Genomic DNA, 22,997 nt, shown 5'->3' on the forward strand with positions numbered 1-22,997 from the left:
TTTTTGCCCTCACAGTATGTGAGAGAGTGAGGTATGCAAGAAAGAACAGAGAATAAGAAAGACATCTAGAAAATTGAAAATATAATTGCTTAAGTAAAAATAAATTAATATAAAGGTGGAGGGGGGTGCTTCCCTGGTGGCACAAAGGTTAAGAATCCTCCTGCCAATGCAGGGGACACAGGTTCGAGCCCTGGTCCGGGAAGACCCCACATGCCACGGAGCAACTAAGCCTGTGTGCCACAACTACTGAGCCTGTGCTCTAGAGCCCGTGAGCCACAACTACTGAGCCCATGTGCCACAACTACTGAAGCCCACGCACCTAGAGCCCGTGCTCCGCAACAAGAGAAGCCACCGCAATGAGAAGCCCGCTCATTGCAACAAAGAGGAGTCCTCGTTCACCGCAACTAGAGAAAGCCTGTGTGCAGCAATGAAGACCCAACACAGCCATAAATAAATAAATAAATAAATAAATAAATGAAAATTTAAAAAAAAAAAGGGGGGATCAAACTGAGAATTCTTTCAGAACATGAGAAAAATCAATCCTGATGATCTAACACTCACATCATAAAGATCACAAAAGAGGAAACAGAGAAAACTGATGGGAGAAACTTATTAACATAAATAATAAAGAGAAAAAATTCCAGAGCCGAAGAGTCACTGTTCCTCAATTTGAGTGCCAAGCAGAATAAATTTTAAAAATTCTGCCAATATACATTATCTCGATTACAGAATCTCAAAGACAAACAAAACCCAGAAAACAAAAAAAAAACCCTCAATGATTCTGAAAGAAAAAAAATTCAAAGTAACAAGAGTAAGAATGGAAGCTGCAACTCTGTATTCTAGAGGCAATGGGATTTTATGCCCAACTAAACTATTGATTAAGTGTGCCTGCATCCTGAAGATATTTTTAGGCAGTCAAGTTCTCATGTTTCCTAAACGAGTCACTGGAGTTACATGGAAATAGAAGAAATTAAAGCAAGAAAGAAAAGGCATGTGATTCAGAAGACAGTGAATACAACTCAGAAGATCAGTGAAAGGAAATCACAGGGTGATAAATGTGAAGTCTGGAAAGCAACCAATACAAATGAAGTAGGATGGTGGAAGGACTTTAGAAAACATCCTGGGGTAAAAACCAGGGAGTCACAGACTAAAGTATATAGAATGTTTAATTGAGAGGATTAAAGCCTTTGAGGATGTACCGGCTCAGAAAGCAATAAAAAATAAAACTCTGGGAGAAAAAAAAACATCTGTACAAGAAATTCACAATCCAAAAATATATCAAACTAAACAATAGCATGATTATAAGCAAATGATGAAGCATAAGCTTTAGAAATAAGAACATTATAATATGTGTGGCCGAAACGAAACGGCATAGCACTGGACCCATGGATAAGTTAATCCAATCTGGCAAATTACCTGGGGAAAAATTCCATAATATTTACATGATAAATATGAACTAAATGCTCATGACTAACTGACTGTTTTTTTCACATTTAGATTCAAAATATGCGGGGGGCAGGGTGGGGGGTGGGAAATAGAAGACTTGATTGTGGTTGTGAAACAACATAAACTTACTAATATAACCTTCAAATGTAAAAGAAAGGAGAATCTTTTTCACCAGGATCAAGGTGCATTTCTCTTTGAGAGTCACAGGGTCATGATATTGTAAGAAAAGGGAAGGAAGTCTAGTACTTGGTGCTGCAGTAAGCAGCCTTACCTAATCATAATCATACGAAAGCTGTTTTTTTGGTTTTCTGCTTTTAGAGTCAACCTATAAATAAGTCATAATTACAGAAACCAGTGAAATAATATAAAATTTCAAAACATAGAAGACTCAATAGCAAAGGCAGAGGAGATGAAAGGGCAAAGGACACTATGCTTCTCATCTTGCCAATGGATGCATTAAGTCTCAATTTTTCTATGGTTAATAGAACAATAAATAGAGGTTCAAGTATGTTGGATGTTTCAGAGGAAGCCAACAGTAACAGCAAGACCGGCTATATTTGAGTATTTGGGGAAGAGAGGGCCAGGTAGATGAAGTCTAGTTTAATTAAGTCAGAGTCATTGTAAAATAAATCTGAGGTAATGTCTAAGCTTTATAAATAAAGATATTAAAACATTACAGATAAGCAAGATATTGACAAAAATCTATACCCCAATAACAATAACGTAAGATAGGGAGGCAGCCACCAGAAGGGCTGCGAACAGAAACCATTCCAAACGGTGCCCTGCAAGAAGGAAAACTGGGGTAAGGCAGGAAAACACTGCTTTTCATCATAAATCCTGGAGGCATACTATTTCATCCTCAGACTGGTTGTTTCCTCTACAATATACTGAGTAAAAAATACAAGTAGTGCAGCGTTACTCTCAATTTCTGCTAATATCATCCAGTATGGTTTTGTCCATACAAAGATGAAAGAAACCACTTTCTAAATATACAGTACTTTCTAACTCTATCATTTTGATATAAGGAAACACTAGTTGCTCCTAAAAAACCAACCAATTGTTATCTTTTCTAAAAATTGCACTGCCAAGTGTTTTCTGTTCTTGGATGTCAATGCTGCCATTTGAAAGATTACATAAGGTAGTTTGGTTGACGCTAAAGAGCTATAATCTCAGTTCCAAAAGCAAGTAGAGGACATGTATAAGCACACCTACCACCCTAAAATGTACCCTCTTCCCTATAATTTACATATTATACTGATTGGAGTTTTGTTTTCTATGAGAGGCTCAATGTAATAAACTCATACTTTTAAAAAGCTCTTGCCATTCCCTTGGCAAATGTGAAAGCACTTGGAGAAATTGAAAGCTTTTCAGAAGCTACCCCTGCAATGGCACAATGATTGCAACGCCCACCTGAGCTATTACGATTTCCTTCCACTGGGTGATCATTCAGAATTATCTGATGGCCCCTTTTTGGCATCACAATGTACCCTTCTCATTAGTCATATTAAAGAAATCAGAAAATGCAGCCCCATCAAGAGACTGTTTCCAGATCTAAAACCTGGCCAAAGAAATCACATATTGGCTGGGTCTCCGTGAGTCCTAAAAACAGGTTTTGAAGAAAGGCTTTGTGACTGAGCTTAGACTGTGTGATACTGGGACAGTTTTCTTTTCACATAAAGTACTTTGTGAATATAGTTCTGCTGGGCATTTAAAGTCCATAAAACACAGCCTTTCCTGCCCCATAGTGAGGGCTCAATAAAGGCTGGCTGAATTCAAAACTCAGGCCTCTCAGTCTGTTGGGAACACTACATAAAAGAGTAAACACTTTGAAAAGTGTCTGTGGCCTTGTCAAGCCCCACCCCCGCCCCCCAGGTATCAGGAAGCACACTTGTAAGACGCAAACTACCAAAGCTTTCCCAAACCTTGGTAATGGAGGCCTTTATTCCACATGTGGAAAATTAGACAGTTTAAAGAATTTGATATATATTCTTTGGTCAAATGCACTGCAGAATAAATTTAAAGGCATTATCCCTCTTTCTAAATAATTCTTCTCTTGAAAGAGTTAAGTCATTTTACTTGGAAAAATTAAATATTTAACTGTTAATCATTAATTTATGTTATGTGAGTTTTCATAACCAATCAGAAACACTGATTTCATTGGTTTTTTCTAAGTCTTTGCCTTAGATATGCTAAGAAAATGGACTTAAAGTACTAAATTTGACTAGGCCTGCGTTTTTTAAAAATTGGTTTAATCCTTTCTACTCGGTTAAAAAAAAAAGTCTCAGAAGAAGCCTTACAAAAAATTCACAGTTAAAACTGAAACAAGCCCAAGAAGTGACTATATTTGCATAACTTGAACTGTATTTGGAAGAAAATTCCACTGAAGACAACAATGGAAGCTTATCAAATTGGAATTTCACATAGATTTTCCATAGCCCTACTAATGAATACTGACTCATTGGTCAGCTATGGTGAAAATGTAATGGAGCTCTAAGATAGGAAATGTATCATTGGAGTGTGTTCCGTGGTTCCATTACATCAGTATGAAAACTGCATCAGGCATCCGGTTTCTCTGCCGCTTTCTGAGACCAATTCTAGAGCACTATGGTTATTAATTCTTTAGCATTTTGACTGGGGCCAGACTGTGCCACTGAATTAAAACCCTTTTATTTTGCCACAGTCATGAAAAATTTGGACTTTATGTCAGATTGCGATTGTTTGGGCTACTTATCTGGTTTTATATTTTGTCAGGATGGCAGGTAACATGCTACTGAATCCTTTCTAAGAAACTTTTAATCTAGGGGATAAATTCAAAGGCAGAATTGAAGGTACTACTGTATTACTATATGAAGTTGGATCTGTAGAGGACCAAATGCTGTCCACTGAAAAGGACACTTCAGACAGTAAAAGTCTGAGCTAAGACTGATTTAAAGCACGTTCTAGTTCTACTTGCAAATGCTTACATTCTAAGAATTTTCCATTCTATTAGTGATAGGTATGTTCATGCTGCATAAAAGTTCACCTTTCACAATTGGTTCAGAACGCTAGATGATTTTTGTGATATGTTCACCTCTTTTAAAATGGACTGAAATTGATAGGTCAAACAGTCTAAACTATTGAAATCATTCTCATTCTAAGTAGTGCTGAAAATATTATCTGCTTTGTCCTGTTCCTGAGAAATAATTGCATATTAAATCACTTCTTGATTTCTATAAGGATCAGTCTTTCAACTTTGTTCTCAAAGTTTATTTTAGGACTTTATTTTACCCCAATTCTTTTCAAATTCTTTCTTGTAATTTAACTTTCAAAATATATGCATCAGTTAGAAAATTTGAAAACCAGAGAGAATAATGGACTTGATGCATGTTTTCTTCTTAGGAAAATAATATATTTGCCTGTGTGATCTAAATGATGATTTCCAGTGATAGAAATCTACATCACTGGTTTTATCTGTCCATCCATCCTTCCATCTATCTGGTACACTACCGGTAATAACGACAGTAATGAAAAATAATGGCATTAATAATAGCAGAGGACATTTCTTGAATAATTATGTTCCAGAAACTCTGTTAAATCCTTTAAATGGATTATCTCATTTATTTGTTTCAGTGGTCCTCTCGGTGGTGGGTATAAGTATACCCATTTAACAGAAGGGGTATCTGAGGCTCAGAGATCATAACTTGTTCAATGTCCATATTAGTGAGTGGTAGAACAAAGGTCTGAATTCCAATTACAGTCTCTTGCCAGAGTGTTTTTTTATTCTGGTGGCTGGGCTGGTCTAGGATATTTTATATACTTTAGATATATTTGCAAAAGTACCTGCTTATTTCAGTTTAGATTGAGTTCTAGGTTCTCCAGCTCTCAAATCTGTAAGTTTTCATGACACTAGTTTATCTTGGACTTTCCTCCTAGCACTTTCTTCCTCGCACTTACTTCAGACTATGACTACATGATCAGACAACTTACAGTACAAATCAAGACTCGTCTGAGAATGAAAAGGGCTGCTGTTACTAAGTATTCTGGGACGACAGGTATAACTAGGATTGTCCAGGCATGTGGGGACATGGGATCATTCTGATGGGCCACTAGGATATTTCTTCTCGGCTGCTGGTCCAGAGCCCAGATCCTCTGAGGGCAACACTAGGTGTTTTTTTTCAATGATCCTCTGATACAACCTTTATTTTCTCAGGATTAGTTTTCTGGACAACTATTTTTTCCTCTGTTATAGAGCAGAACATTTAATAAGCAACCTAAAAAGACTAAAATATCTTAATACTCCTTTAGAGCTGAATAACTATGGACACAGAGGCACATTTATTTATCACTGTTACAGTAAAAGTATAAAATGTTCTATACCTTTAATAAGTCCTTTTTCTTGCAGAGTTTTCAGGGAAGGTCTTCGGGTAATAAACTTCTTTAATCTGCTTTTAACTCGGTTTTTGTCGCTTGTATCAGAAGCACTATGATGCAGTCTGAACACTGGAGATTTAAAAAAAAGAGGCTTTCAGTAAATTTTTCCTTTATGATTATTACTTTATGCAAATATGAATAGAAAACAGTAGTTATGGGACAACTACCTGAATTAATAGCTCAGGCCCTTCTGTTTAGACAGGGCATAGGAGTAAAAATTTGCCCATATGAAAATATTAGCTCTGTTGCAACATGCATGTGTAATGAGAATGTGGTTAGCTCCATATTTTCACAATTTATTTCACATTCATTTCCTCATATTTACCACAATAATCTTTATCTGTATAATTCCACCTAACTGTATCCATACACAAAATTGTAGAAAAGTTAATCTAACTTAGAGATAAAAAAGCTCTGGTTGGGCTTCCCTGGTGGCGCAGTGGTTGAGAGTCCGCCGGCCGATGCAGCGGACACGGGTTCGTGCCCTGGTCCGGGAAGATCCCACATGCCGCAGAGCGGCTGAGCCCGTGAGCCATGGCCGCTGAGCCTGCGCGTCCGGAGCCTGTGCTCCGCAATGGGAGAGGCCACAGCAGTGAGAGGCCCGCATACAGCAAAAAAAAAAAAAAAAAAAAAAAAAAGCTCTGGTTAATTTCAATTAATTGTGATTATATACTGCCTGTAGGAAATGTAGGCATTTTCAAAGATCCTGCTTGCCCAAATAATTTCATCAATTTTCTTTATCAAGTTAACCCAAAGTGATTTCTTTTTCAGAAAGCAGATATTTCTTACTCTTCTTATTTGTGTGAAATTACCACTAGGTGAAATTCTGTAACACATATTGCCTCAAACTTTTGCCATGTCTTCATCAGTCCCCCATCCTCAGTTTCCTAGCCTCACTGTTATCTTCAAAGTTAGGTGTGCATCAAATTCATTTCCTAAGCAAATATTTGCTGAATGTCTACTGATTATCACATCCCATGCTAAACGCTGTGAATTCAATGATGAAGGTGACACTTAAGGTCTGTACCTTCATTAAGCATGGAGTCTAAATACATTCAAGTTATCTTATTATTAATGACTTTATTAACTAACTTGTTAACAATGATTCTTATCATTAATAATTCCTGAAATGATAGGAATTTATTATCTGTATGACCTGAGATACAGATCGTAAGTGGGCCCTTCACTGTCTTAACCTAATTACTGACGTCATGTGAGGATTTGGGGCACTTAAGGAGGAACATAGAGGTTCTTTTCCTCTCAAATCATATTTTAGAATAAGCCAATCATTCAGTTGGGTTAATAATAATATGACTAAAATGTATTGACACCGTAATTTATGCTTGATATTCTCCTAAGCACCTAACATGATTTAACCTAATTCTGCTGCAATGTAAGCTACATGTAGCAGGGATTTTTATCTACTTTTACAAATGTTGTTCACTAATGTGTCCCTAATACCTCAAACACTTTAGAATTAGTAAGTGTTTAGTCAATATTTGTTGAATCAAATCTCAAATGACCTTTTGAAGTATATAAACTAATTCATCCATTTTAGAGATGAAGAAGCTAAGTCAGAGTCAAGCTAAGTAACTTGTCCAAGGTCCAGTTTGGATATGGGACCAGTCTCATAGGATTTTTATCTGGTATTCTAATGTATTGGAGTATTGGTGAAAGAATGGAAGGGGAAGGAAAACAGAAATATCAGGAGCTCACGTAGTCATTTCAAGTAGAATGGTTTTAATCAACTAAAATTTTTTAAGTAGCTATTGGGTGCAAAACACTTTACTAAGTTACAGCTGTAGGGGAGCTTCACTTGAGTCATTCTATCCTCTCCTGAGGAACTCAGAAGAGAAAAGAGAGAGACTTAGGAGGGAGCTGCAGCTGGAAGAAAATAAATTGCCTGAATTAGAGGATCTGAAGTCAAATTTTCCCAGTGGGGTCTCCAAGGAACCCGCAAAAGTGCCTAAGGGAGAGTGTATGCTTTAAAAATTCTGCCAGGCCTAGAGTGTGAGAAGCTTTCTTATAACTGGTCAAATAAGGACATTTTTGCAACCTCCTTCCTCTAGCTTTGACCACAAAGTAGTTATAAACTTGTGTTAGCAAAATGGGGAGTTGGAGTGAAGTGTTAGGCTAAGGAAAAGAAGAGGAAGACATCCTGCCCCCCTCCTAGCTAAGTGTAGAGTGGAGTTTTAATTTTAAATTAAGTTCAAAATTTTGATTATCACATGGGGTTATACACTATTAAATACTGAGTTGAGACAGTACTTGCCACTTATAAGACCATAATATCTTCTATTACCTCAAAGTAAGGTTCTCAATCTTAGTACTATTGATATTCTAGGCCCAAAAATTCTTTTTTGCAGGGAGTTGCTCTGTACAGGATAAGGATGTTGAGAAGCCTCCCTGGCCTCTACCCACAATATGTCAGTAGCACACTCTCCTCAGTTGTGACAATCAAAAATGTCTCCAGACATTGCTAAATGTCTTCTGGGGTGAGAGGGGGAAAAAGTGCTCCCTGCCGAGAATCATTCCCTTAAACTGAAGGGACAAGTTATAGGACCTGCTTCAGTTCTTGTTTATTGGTGGTGGAAGGGCTACTCCCACGCTGACAAAATGTAAAGCAACAGTGAAAAGCAAAAAAAAAAAAAACCCTATTATTTTAATAATATATCTCTCTATAAGTAGCATGTATATAAAAATATATATGTAAAACATACATATCTGATCTATCATCTATCTATTGTCTATCTATCTGCTATCTGTTAATTAAATGAGCTGTTTATAAAAGTACAACCACTCTCATGTGAGTGTGGTCAATGGGTCTATCACTTGAAAAGGTTGGGAAGCACTGCTGTAGACCAGAGCGTCCCAACTATTATATCTGACAGGATGGTTATGTAGAGTGAGATTTACGGATGCCCTCAGCACTCTGTGTAATTGAGCAGGACCAAGGCAACCTGAGCCCCTGGGAAATTGTTGTTGGCTATGAGCAGTCTTATTTATTTGTTCCAGTGGGCTATGCAAATATTATCATTTTTTTTGTGCATTTGCACATAAAATGGTTTGAGGAGCACTGCTTTAGACCTGTGTTGTCCAATATGGTAGCCACTAGTCACTCAGGGCTATTGAGTACTTGAAATGCAGCTTGTGCCGTAGGTTGAAATAATAATGTTTTGGATATTTTTGTTAAAAAATATATTGTTAAAATTAATATATCATTAAAACTTGTTACTTTAAAAAATGTGGCTATGAGAAGATTTTAAATTACACACATAGCTCAGATATTTTTGGACAGTGCTGCTAGGTGATACACGCACACACACACACACACACCCATACACACACACACATTGACCACCTACTGAATACATGGCAGTGCTGGATTTAACTGTTGTGGATAGAAATGCATACGGTCTATGTAGTAATAATACATCATGATAAGGAGTTTGAAGTATAAGAGACTAAGGGTTCTTAGAGGAGGAACAGACCTCAGGTCATTTTGGAGAAATAGCAAGTGCCTTGAAAACCCATGCAAGCCATAGTTGCTTTTACAGGACCATGAATGTCAGGCATTAACTGATTCAAAACTGTATGATTGGATGAGTCATTCTGAGTGTCTTAATATACTGTGCTTATATGCTATCCTATCAACTTTCATCTGGGTCCAGTCATATATAATCTGCTCCAATTGATAGCTGTATCAAAGCCCCGTGGCTCTGGGTTCTAGTACTGGGAGCTAAAGGAACACTTATCCTTCAGGAGAAATCTACCTCAGTAATTCTGGTCTCAAGTCTGTCTGCCTTTGAAATGATATGGAATAATCAATCTAAATTTTCACAAGTTACCATTTTCTATGTCTAGTCTCACCTCAAAATCTTGTCATTTTCCATGATAGAATGTCAAGAAATTAAGGGCCAAAAAAGGTATTTTTTTGGCCAGTTAGGGACTAGTAAATATGATATGATTAAAAAGTACTTTTTAAATTAAAACACATACATGTGGTATAAATGTGAGATTATGGAAGTAATTATATAGTGTATATATATATATATATATTGTTTTCAATACCAACTTCTGCCTCCACATGTGAGAAATGTATGTAAGGTACACTGGTTTTTCAAGAAAAATGAAAGTGTATTTTAAAATGTTTTAGCTTGTTTCTTTCTCATACATTCTGAGAAACTAGCAGAGTCTTGAATATGATTACACAGTTTTTAACATAGCCAAACTATCCGAAGTTGCCTCTAATGATGACTTTCCTGGAGACAGACTAGAGTGTCAACTTCCATTTCCTGATGCCATAAATAATCGTCCTCAGATGACAAGTCAAATTGCCAGGCCTTTGCCATCATTCATTCTGCTCACTTTGTTCTAAGAAGAGATCCGCATAAGTTAAAGTCAATAGATGACTATAATATATGGCATAATTTTTATTAACCAAATAACTTGAAAGCGCTGTAAATACAAACTAAAAATGTAAAAAGCACATGGTTATAAAGCAAAGTCCATCACTGGACCCCTGTAAACAGCAATAAAACTCTTTGAATATTGTTGTTTACAAATCTGATTTTAACAGCCAAACTTATAAAACAGTTTACGCTTTTCTGTTGTCAAGGGAGAAAAACTTGCCAAATTGTTCATTTTAAGTAAATACAACATAACCAATTAAGGAAAGCAAAATTTAAACACATGCCTATGGTAATCAGGACATAGTTTGCTTCTGATTTCACTACTGATTTTAACAGAACAGTGTTCCTTCCACTTTCCCACAGCACCCAAGTGACCCCACACATACTTTTAGAAACTTGTAATCACACAGTGCAAATAAAAGGACACTTTACTGGAAAATACACAGTGTGGTACAATAATCCATCATTTATGAAAAATAGAATTCAGCCTTTTCTCTTTCCTCAGAGATTCAACTACTTTTTGAGAGTGAAGCTTACTGCAATTTAAAGATTTATGTTAAGCCAATGAGCAGTTTTTTTCCGTTCCCATTTAAACTTTTTATTCAAAGATGAAAAGAGACTGAAGAGATAGGGGTTTAAATTCCAAAGCATTTAATCTGATTTACAGAGGAATCACTCCTAATTCTACATATTTTCACCTCCACGAAAAGTTAACTTGAATTGGATTAGCTTTCCAGGTATTCTAGAATTTACTTTTATTTCCTTTATGCTTTCTCTTTTTTTTTTCCACTGATGGGTGATCTTTTCTTTCAAGCCCAAACAAATAGACTATTTTTCAAAGCGTAAGAATTTTGAATAACAATATGCAGTTTAAGTCTCCACACTCATAGGCCAAAGGCATTAGCTTTAAGCACCATTCTTAACCAGTGGAGAGATTTAATTGGTGTTAAAGCTGCTCACACCAGACAAGAGTTAGGGTCCTGGGCTTTTCAAGATGATCTTCAATAAATATCATTACATATGAGAATAAGGCATTAGCCCAACACAAGTTTTATACCTGACGCAGCCATTATGGTGTTAAAACCACCTCTAGAGGTAGGAATGCTTATTGTAAAGGATGCCCTTTGTATATTTATTTCCCAACTTTAGTAATGGGAGGAGGAAGCAACACAATTTAGATGATGAATATCCACTACCATTCTATTAAGGGATGGGAACCACAAAAGAAAAACCTTCAAATCTTCCAGAATCCAACGGTTTGGATAATATGATCCAGAACTGTGCATCTGCCAGAATTTTTCTTGCTATGGACCTTATTTTGAAATATCCCCTTTTCCTGCCAAACTGCTGTTCTCGCGGTATTCCCATGTTACAATTACATGTTGTTAATATTATTATTTTTTTTAAATTTGGAAATGCTGGGAGAGCTAACATTTCAGAAATGTTGCTAAAGGAAAGCAGAGTCATTACCCTTCAGAAATGCTATTACAAACAAATTTCTAGGCTACTTGTTGTCACTTTTTTGATAGGGTTTTACATAGGGATCAACATCAGGTGTAGATAGATAGTTGTTAGCAGCTAAGAGCTCCCAACACAGAGTCTGGTAGGATGTTCAGAGCAAAACTGGTGGCAGTTGCTTAGTGCACTCATCTTACCGCACTGCAGTGTTTGGAGAGGGAAATCCAGAAAGAAATGACAAAATAGGGTTATATCAGGCTCTTCATCCCCAGAGATTCGAAAACACTTCTCAAACCATCACACGGATTACATAACAAAGTGCTGATTGTCTCCTTTCATATTTTCCAATATGACCTTCTTGTATTTGGAATTACCCTGTTGTACCACTTTCTAAATTACTAAAACAAGAGCACCTTACCCGAAGTAGAGAAATAAAGTTTATTAAATTTCTTGCCAGTCTCCTGCCTGATTCCTTTACAGGGCATATCTGCTTGCCCTAATTCATTAGGCTGTAATAAATACTGCTTTGCTCTCTCCAGAGTGTGGTTTTAGAGCTCAAAAACTTTGCACATAACTCCATGTCAGAGTGGGCAGAAAGGGTAAGTCTGGATTTAATGTACTGAAATGTACTGTTGGTCATTTAATCTCTCTTTTTTTTTCACATGCTCAGTGTAAACAGAAGTCATAATTTCAATCCCCTGAGGAGCTAAGTTATTGAAACTTTAAGTGACTTACTTGAAACACAAATCATGATTAAATCTGGAAATAATTGGAAGAGGGAATGCAGGGCGTTTTAACAGCAGTGCTTTATTTTAACCACTTAATTCCCACTTAGACATTGTAGAAATATAAAATAAATAATCAGTTGGAAACAGAAGGGTATGAAAACGTTCTCTTGCCAATGATTCATAGTTATGCTATCTACTCATTTAAAGAGGAGTGAGAATTCATGCAATGAAATATGTTTACTTTTAGGCTAAATCACCTAGCTTAAATAGACAAATCTACTCACATTTTTACATTTTCAGTGTCAATAAAGAGCTGGCAGTTTACTGTCATGGCCCCTGTAACTCAGCCATATGGAAATGCCATTAACTGCTTTTTCCAGTAATGTATAAATTCTTTAGTGTCTTTTCACGTATTGACCTAATATTTTAATTTTGCTCATGATATATCTTAGATGTGTCTGTGTTGATAATGCATTTCTATAATGTGAGTCAGGGTATTATATTTAAACTCTTTTTACAGTGTTTAGCATAGCACTGAGTTACTTAAAGAGTAACTTTCAGGATGGTTATGATGATGATGATGACAACTTCAAAACTGTACTGCAAATATTGAGTAATTTCATCACAAATATAATTTTCTTTCAATTGTTAGTCTATCTGGTTTCTTTCTATAAGCCAGAGTTGCAAAAGATTTTGGCATCAAAGGTTATGGAAATACTACATATTCACAAAAAAAGGAAAGAAGAAAAAAAGAGAATACACCTAAAGAGCAAAAACCTATGGTGTATGTAGAGACATATGATGATATTTCTTCCTGAAACAGAATCAGATACAGATACAGTATAAGATGTAAAGATTCCGATCATCAAGACATCTTCTATTGACTAGATATTTTATCTTGGCTTCTTACAACTTAATGTAGTGTTGGTAAAACTTTGTCACTTGAGAGCTATTTCAAAACTTTGATAAATTTGCTAATAGAGTAAGGGGTTACTGAGCTAAGGCAGTAACTGATTTTGAAAGTAAAATTACTAAAGAAAAAAAAGAAAGAAAGAAAAAAATAACATACGGCACCAATCCAGACAAAGGGCACCATGAAGTAGAAACATGTTTTCCATGAGGAAAGGCTGCATATTAAATACAGGGATGGGTTCTCTCCTAGTGATAGAAAACAGGCCATGGCCAAATCAAATGAGAAGAGCCTTACAGATGAATGTGAACATCAGTCCACAAACAGAGAACAAAATAAAGAAAAAACAAAACAATAGGATTGTAGGCATGGCAATTCCCCCCATAGAGGTAGAAGCATGACAAAATTCTAGGAAATTAACACTTAGATTTCTATGGAAAAAAAAAGTCAAGTTGGAGAAAGAAATAATATTCATATTTTAGAGCACCAGCCAATTTCCATGCTTACTTTACATACTGACTCATGCTTAGCAGTATTTGCATTGGGTGGGTGGTATTAAAATCTTCTCTCCATACAGACATAAATAGAGCTATCACTATGTATTTTGTGCACGTGTATGTATTTGTACCTTTGTGAAAATGTGTGTACAGATACTGTATTCTCAGCAGGCATAGGGGGGAGAAATATATAACAACTCTGAAGCTTTTTCTTTAATCTCTAAACTCTTGGCCCTATGTGTGATCAAGAATATTTTACAATGTATCCTTAATTTTGCAAACATAAAATTTGAAACAGGACAGGAAAATATATAGTCAAAAAAATCAATATTTAAGAGGAAGTGGTGGAATAAATTGTTTATTTAGATTGTGAGAAAAGTTAAATAAATATATATATTTAACTTTTCTCACAATCTAAATATTATAATTATATATATATAATCATCTACATAATTACATATAATAATCTATATAGTATTGATTCTTTTAAAGCCGTCTCAATTTCCATTTTGACTAGTCAATCTGATCATTTTAAAATCACATGTATTATTAATAATGACTAATGTTTGTAGAGTACTACCAGTGTGACAAGGAACTGTACTAAGAATGTCATATCTCATGATTATTCAATGTGGTAGGTTCTCTTATTGCTGTCTACTCTGCAGATTAGGAATCTGAGGTTCAGAGAGCTTAAGCCAAGTAGCCAATAGTGGCCGAGCCAGAAATCAAATGCAGGGCTGTTTGATTTGGAGCCCCTGGGCATGCCTAACCTGCCCCAGTGCCTGCCTCTCTATCTGTTTGGCAATGCTGTCAAAGTTCTCAGGACATGGAGAGATGCAGTAGCCTCCCACTGTGGTCAACTGCTTCCGACCTAAGGTCTTAAATCATCTGCTTCAGGTGAACTGCTGACAAAATTACTCTAGGTGCTGTGTGTCACTGTAGACCTAAAAGGGAAAATGAGTTGCTTTAGGCGAGATTAGTGAATCACAGGACAGCCACAGTGTTGACAGCTGAATACTCTCTGGATTGTCAGTCAGAACAGCTGAAGATGGCTTCTGGGCTGCACAGAGCCATAACCATCATAAACACAAATTGAGCTCTTCAGCTACTGGGCAGAAGGTGAATACAAGGATCTCTCACCATGCTCCAGGTGGCTGAATGTAGCAAGACAAGAATGAATATAGAAATAGAGCTATTGGGGCTTCCTTTTAAGCCAAAATGCCTAGTGACCTAGCCGGTTCTCTCAATTTCTTAGTCCTTGTTCTTGATTCCTGTCATCATGCAATCTTTTTTCAAAAACAGATGATGCACCCTTAGCCCACAATACATTCACAATACATTCAAAGCACATACATTCATGTCTACAGACTCCTTAGTTCTTCTCTCAGCCCAACCAGGAATCTCATTCTTCTCTATATCCAATCACAGAGTCTGCTTGTATTATTCCTAGTTGCTTCATAGGAGTAAGTTCAGGGTCAGCATTTAAGGGGAAGGCAGATAAGAACCACTAATATGTGGCCTCCTTCTAACAGCTAATGCTGTTCCTTTTCAAAAATGTGTGTTCCGTTCTCTCTCATGCATTTTTTCTCTCTTTTGAATACTACCAGTTTTGGATTTTGAATTTCAACTCTGATACTTAACAGTGGTAAGATCTTATTTAAGCAGTATAAGTTCTTTTTGCCTCTATTTTCTCATCTGTTAAATGGCACTGACAATATCCCTACCAAGGATTGTTATAGCAGGTAAATGCCCCGATATATGCAAAACACCAGCACAATATCTAGGGTATAGTAAGCATTCAATAAAAACTAACAATTGTTATGAACTGTGAGGTTATGAGAGTTACCCCGTATCACAATCATGGTTGTAATAATCAGTAAGTAAACAGATCAGGTGGTATGAAAAGTGCACTCTTCACCTTCCATCCCAGTGCCTCTCATTTTATCAGCATTTACTTGGTCATTTATTATGTATCTGGTATTATTAGATTATACCTTTAGCTGTTGCATACATTAAGTTTATATTAATTTATATGATTAATATATATTAATACATACACATTTTAATTGACGGCTGTTTGGCTCTCAGTTAAAAAAAAAAACTTGTATACAACCCCAAGAGTTTATCTGTGATTAATTTCTGCCAGGTAGAGTGTATTTCAAGACTTTGAACATGTGTTGAAATCATTGGGTTTTGAAGAACTATCCATTAAAGACTTTCTGAACTGTGACAATGGATATTGACAGTGCTTGTCAGACTAAACCACTATTGATTGGCTCACATCATGTGTATAGCAAAACCAATTTCTTTCAAGTGCTTCTTCCTAACTGAAATACATTATTGCAGCCTTCCTCTCTGTTTATTTTAACACCAAAGCTCATCGCATGTAACACATCCAGCAAAAAGGTTTCACAATGAACAAAGCAGCAAACTGCAGCAAAGAGAGAAGGGAAGGCACTTAGCAATCCAAACGCTCTTGTACTGTAAGTTGCTATCCCTTTGGAAAATGTCAATCTCTTGCAGAGTCTTGTTTTTATTTTAGAATCCTCTTGAATATGGAAAGATCATGGACTAACAGAGCTTTGCTATTGTTTAATGATCCTGTGACTCTCACGGTTTCTACCCCTGAATGAAACTATTTTAAGTATTGTGTGTATGTTTCAGTTGTGGGAAAGAGTTTATGTTGGGTCATTGCTCCCCTGTCCACAAACATACACAGCTCTACACACACACACACACACACACACACACACACACACACACACACACACACACACACACACACACACACACACACACACACACACACACACACACCAGGGATGTGACTTTTCCCAAGTCTTAGAATGTTTTCTCCCATGAGTGACTCAGGCCAACTTTGGCCATATGCTACACATTGTACAGTTTCATTACTAATTTGAATTTGCATTGTGCCTTTCTTCCCAAGAGGGCACATTTCTTACTGAAACAACACTCTTACATAACAAAGAACAGTTCTCATAATACCCTCATGAGTGGGAAGAATTCCAGATTTATTTTTTTATTTGAAAATATTATTAAACAAAATCTAAAAGCATACCTTCCCCAAGTACTGACTGATCATATCTCATGCTTCCTGCAGTGTACGAGGAGCATTCCAGGGCCTAAAGAACCTTCAGTCTTAGTTTTCACCCTCTACAAAGCTCAGAGTTTACTGTATGCAAATGCCTGGGGAAAGCAGGGTATTCCTCGATCTTGGGATAATTCTCAGAATATTCCTAAAATTGTCAACCCTCTAAAAAAGTGATCCTTAGAACTCACGAGTTACTCTGATGATAAAACAGGGAAGACTTGGTTAAGTCTACAAATACTTTAATTAAATCTGCTGTGGTGCTGTCAGCTTCTTCCCCAGTCTAAGCATGCCTGGAAATTTAAAGGAAAAAATTTGCTTAGAATGCTGGCAAATGCTACACAAGCAAAATGTATCATTGTGCAAATCCCCTCCTTAAGTGAAAGAGTTCCAAGTTTACTTGAACATTCGAGACTAGGATTTCTCCCAAGAAAAGGGTCCCATTGAGCCTTGCTTCCTGCTTGTCCATGCTATGGCCCAGCAGAATGGCCTCACTGAGCCCCCTGGACCATGTCCTTCCTCTGGCTTGGCCCCTTGGCCACGGCCTTCTCAACCCTCACATTCCCTAGCTCTGAGACAGGCTCCTGGCCTTGGGCCCATTCTCTTGGCACTCTCTGTAGGGGTCACTCTGTCCTGAAGAACGGCTGGTTGTCAGCGTGGCAGCCTCCTGTGCCTTTTTCAGGACATCGGAGATCAGGGAACGTCAGGCCAGAGTCAGTTAGTCTCTCACAAAATAGTTTTGCTGGGATAGGACCCTCTAGTAGAGGCATCGTTTTGATGTAAGCTTCAAGCTATTTGCTCCAAAATGTGCTTGTAAACCACTGAGACCCTCCCCCACAGGAAGGGTATTGAAAATGCAAAGGGTGGGCTGAGCAGAACTGAGGACACAGTATGCAGTCTACAGCTAAGTGATCCGGGATAGTGGAGCGGTTTGTCCTCACAAATGCTGACAGACAGCTGCAATTTGCAGCTGGCAGTGAGTTTATGCTTGCTAAACAAAGATCTAGCTGGAGCCGGTGAATACTTGGCTCCATTGCAATAATCATAATTCATAACATACATTGCTAAAGAAGGAGAAAAAACTAGGAAAAGACCCAGAAAGACCCATATCATTGTGACACTTGAAGCGGTCAGGATATACGCTGTTTTATTTGTTGTCTATTTGGAGTCTATGTGGGGTCCTTTATGGAGACGATGGTCCCCAGGTCTGTGACAAATGAAACTGCTTTCTGCTTTCCAGTCACACCTTCAGATTAACTCTTCTTTCCATTAAAAAATAGTGATAGGAGATTTACTTTCTGCCAAAATCCAATTATTATCCCGAATATTTTATTTCTTTTCCTAGATGAGTTAATTGTAATCAAGTTGCCAAGCTTTTCCTTGTTTTTGACCATCAGATAACCCCATTCTTGGGGGCAGTTCATGTTGGAGTCACGGAAACATGAAATATTAAATCTGGAATGAACTTGAGGGAACATAAAATAAATGCTCCTTACTTTTTTAAAAAATAAATTTATTTATTTATTTATTTTTGGCTGCGTTGGGTCTTCGTTGCTGCGCATGGGCTTTTCTCTAGTTGCGGCGAGCAGGGGCTACTCCTCGTGGTGCGTGGGCTTCTCACTGCAGTGGCTTCTCTTGTTACAGAGCATGGGCTCTAGGTGCACAGGATTCAGTAGTTGTGGCACGCGGGCTCAGTAGTTGTGGCTTGCAGCCTCTAGAGCGCAGGTTCAGTAGTTGTGGCGCATGGGCTTAGTTGCCCTGCAGCATGTGGGATCTTCCCGGACCAGGGCTCGAACCCATGTCCCCTGCATTGGCAGAAGGATTCTTAACCACTGCGCCACCAGGGAAGCTCAAATGCCCCTTACTTCTGAGATGAGGAAAAAGACACCCAAATTGTTTAAGTCACTTGCCTTAGGCCACAGAGTAAGAAGCAGGGTAAAGATTCTCTCCAAAGTCTCAAACACCATCTCTGGGTTTCTGTCAGCACATTTTTTATGTCTCACTAATCCCAGATTTAACTTTATTGGAAAAACTGTCCTAAATCCAGAAGAATGTTCTACAGGAGCCAGGTCTGTTGCTCTAGGCACCCACTACTAGCCCAAATCTTTCAGTGATCAGGTATTTTAGATTTGAATCTTAATGCAGTCATTGCCATCAATTAATTTCATTTTATTGTACATATTTGGAAAAAGAGTTTTGAATAGAATATGGATATATATATATATTTTTTTTTTATAAATTTTTTTATTTTATTTAATTTTGGCTGCATTGGGTCTTCGTTGCTGCGCATGGGCTTTCTCTAGTTGCAGTGAGCGAGGGCTACTCTTCATTGAGGTGCGCGGGCTTCTCACTGTGGTGGCTTCTCTTGTTGCAGAGCACAGGCTCTAGGCATGCGGGCTCCAGTATTTGTGGCACACAGGCTCAGTAGTTGTGGCACACAGGCTCAGTAGTTGTGGCTCGCGGGCTCTAGAGCGCAGGCTCAATAGTTATGGCACGCGAGCTTAGTTGCTCTGCGGCATGTGGGATCTTCCCAGACCAGGGCTTGAACCTGTGTCCCCTGCACTGGCAGGTGGGTTCTTAACCACTGTGCCACCAGGGAAGCCCTGGAAATATATTTAAATTCATATGCATAATTATGCATACGAATATGAAAAATACATGCCCCAAGGGGGGAAATTACAGTAGCCTTGCTTTTGACATGTAGCAATGCTGTGTTTGCTATTATATTTTTCTTTAACTTTTGGTAACCTGAAATCTGTAATAGATTATTATTATTTAGGGTTCTGACCCTTCTCATTCCCTGTGGGGAGAATATCCTGTTGCCAATCGCCAGGACACTCCTCCAGACACAGATGTCACTGAGGAGAGTCCTCTGCTGGATATCCCCTCCATGTGTTTCAGCCTAAGCTAAGAGGGAATAAAGAGGATTGAGCTAGGAATGGGAACATGCATTTCACCAAGTTCCAACCCCTCTGAAATTCGAACTTTTGGACTATTGAACAGGCTGAGATCTTGATTTTCTTCAAGCTTGTTTATTTTCGACAAAATAGAAATTCTGGTCTTGGGGAAAAAAAATGTCTTTGGGTTTTAAAGGTCTCTGAAAGCTTCTTGAGACATTAAGTATCTCTTGTATAAAAAATAATACAGCGATGATTTAAGACCAGAGAAACTGGAAGTGCGCGGATTAAATGACCTTTAAAATACACATAGGTTTAAAATCAAAAGGAAAATGCACTTAGCAAAAAAGCATTTGGCATTTACTTCTAAAACATGGTTGGAAACATTAAGCAAACTCAAAATGAGGCAACACACACACATCCTTATTTTGACTTAAAGATCTACTTTAAATAACACAACAGATGTGGTCATCAGCATCTATTCCAACAGGGACACAGTGAATGGTGAGAAAGACGCGGTCAGACTTGATAATAACAATAACTACTGTCATTGTTATCCCTTAATCCTTCAAACTGTCAAAGCACAACCAAGAGTAAAAGGGGAATATTCTAGCAGGATGTGACTCCCTCCCCATTTGTGTCAAGCAGTTCAGTTAGGAAATTTCTATCAGGAAATATTCCCTTAAATTAACCACTGGAAAGCAAGTTTAGCTATTTTTCACTCTGTGAAATATTTTTCACACACAAAAAAAGGAAAAAAACACCTGTGGACTTCAGTCTGAAAACACGCCTGACAACAAAAACAGGTGTTGGCTTATGTAATGGCTCAAGAAAGCAGAGGAGAACAGAGTCGTGAGTCAAAGGTGGGGCCTTGCAAAGGAAAATTGAACTTAATTGCTCCCCTGTGAGGGAATGGCCAACCAAGAATTATGTTCTCTTGGTCACATAATAGTTTGGCAAAAATACTTCTTTTGCCAGTTTTGTGCCCACATGAAATAAACTGCTGTTGGAATACACGTGGAAGTCAAAGATGAGGGTGGGCTAAGGCAGATCTTCACATAGCACTTTGGAATTTAAGGGTGTTCCCTATACACTAATCAAGGCTGACACAGAGTCAGTAGTCAGTTAAAAAAATGTTTAATAATTGAATACTCTCTGAGCAAGATGTATGGTGGAAAGCACATAGGCATTTGGGCTAAGAGACTTGATCTTGACTCCCAGATCCACCACTTAGGAAGTATGTGACTTGGCTTCCCTGAATCTCAATTTCCTTATCTGTATAATAGGGATACAAAAGCTCCAATGCAATGTTGTAAGGATTAAATGTTATGATGTAAAATATCACAAGGCTTTGTATGAACACAAATATATTACTATCTTTATGCTTTTCCTCCACTTTCTTCCACATCTTCATCATTCTCACCATCATTACCATAAATTACAGCTTGCACTAGACTCTGTAAAGTGAATTAAACAGAGATGGTCCTTGGACCTTTGGGAGCTAACAATTAAAAATTACAACACTGATGTGTCTAAACAGAAAGTAGATATGGATAATTTAAGAAATTTGGAGTAAGTGTATAAAAATTAAGTTAAGCTTATATTAATAGTAGCTGTCAGTAAAGAGATATGTATATATGGCATAGGAAGAGCCCTAGGAATTGCTGGTTGAGACAGAGTATACCTTCTCACACTTTTAACACACTGTATACCAAATTCTCCACCTGCATGAATGTTTATTTATTGCAGCTTTGATGGCAATAAGTGTCCTGGCGGTATAAACCCTCCCACATGAATGCATGATGTGAGTTACCACAACAACTTCTGCTAATAATAATAATTAAAAAAATAATAAAGTATTTATTTATACTTTAAGACCGAAATCTTGCGTCTACCCAAATAGAAATGGCAGAAATTTTTCTTTGATAAATATGGTAGCAGCATTGTCTTATATAATGGTACTTCTTATCAGAATTGTGTCAGAAGTACATCTCATGCAGCCTTACAGTACACAGATAAGTAATTTAATAATGACAGCTAAAACATATTTTATATATTAAAAAAATTTTAAAGACCCTTAACACTTGATTAATAGCGGATGGAATATCAGTTTGGGGGAGAATCTGAAGATCTGAGGAGCTGAATTGTTTGTGCGGTGGGGAGTAAGGGAATGGGTTAGTAGTCAGAAGACTCTTTGCTGTTGTACTTCATAGGGGTCATATTCACAATTTTCAAGCAAGATCAGCTCTGACCAGTAGAGTAAAAGAAAACTTCTCAGAATTAGTGTCTTTCTGGTAAGCTTCCATACCCCCAGATGGAGTAGATCGCTTATAGTTCCTTGTCAGTCACTACTTTTACTTTAGATACATTGAACTTCATTTTCTCTCCTGAGCACATCCCACCTCAGGGTCTTTGCACATGCTGCTTCCTCTGACCCAAAACTTTTTTTGGATATTTGCATAGCTACTTTCCTTACTTCTTTCAGATCTTCCCCTAAACATCACCTCTCATAGGTTTTCCCTCTCTATTTAAAATTGCAAGCCTTCCCCACTTAGGTGCTATCTCCCTTCCTTGGTTTATTTGTTTGTTTATTTAAGTTTTTAAACTTCACTGTCTCACTAATATATATTTTACTTCCTTTTAACATCTATTTTTCCCCCAATAGAATGTTAGCTCCAGGAGAGCAGGATTTTTGCCTATGTTTCATTGTATTTTATTTTACTGATTTTTTAAGAGACTGTAATCCCAGTACCCAGAACAGTGCTGAGTGAATGATAAGTGCTTAGTATATATTTGTTGACTGAATAGAAGAATACTCTGATTTTTTTTCTAGAAAACTGAAAGTTCTAATTTCTTTTATTCAACATTTTTAACACATGAATAAAACCCTATGTTCTTAGAAAGTAAACCTTCACCTAATGTTTTATGAAGAAAGGAAATTATGATTGGTTATTATCATTGAATGACAGTCTGAGTTTATATCCACAACAGGTCTGAGAAAAGAAACAGATCCTGGCCCTCAGGCCCTTTTCTTCAAAGCTTGAACATCTAGAAAGAGTTGTGGTATTCTTTCCTTATTTACCTATTCACAGATATGAGTGAAAAATTATGTTGCTATCCTTATTATCTT

At 37.3% G+C, this 22,997-nt stretch overlaps 1 protein-coding gene across 1 annotated transcript in view; it reads right to left on the reverse strand.

The window, feature by feature from the left end:
• ARHGAP15 (Rho GTPase activating protein 15) overlaps positions 1-22,997 on the reverse strand; it is a 621,527-nt gene that overhangs the window by 248,977 nt on the left and 349,553 nt on the right. Inside the window, exon 9 of the mRNA XM_060151513.1 lies at positions 5,803-5,925. Coding sequence (XP_060007496.1) covers positions 5,803-5,925 — 123 coding nt within the window. The remainder of the gene's footprint in view (positions 1-5,802; positions 5,926-22,997) is intronic.

This window comes from Lagenorhynchus albirostris, chromosome 6, assembly GCF_949774975.1.
Source record: "Lagenorhynchus albirostris chromosome 6, mLagAlb1.1, whole genome shotgun sequence".
Lineage (NCBI taxonomy): Eukaryota > Metazoa > Chordata > Mammalia > Artiodactyla > Delphinidae > Lagenorhynchus > Lagenorhynchus albirostris.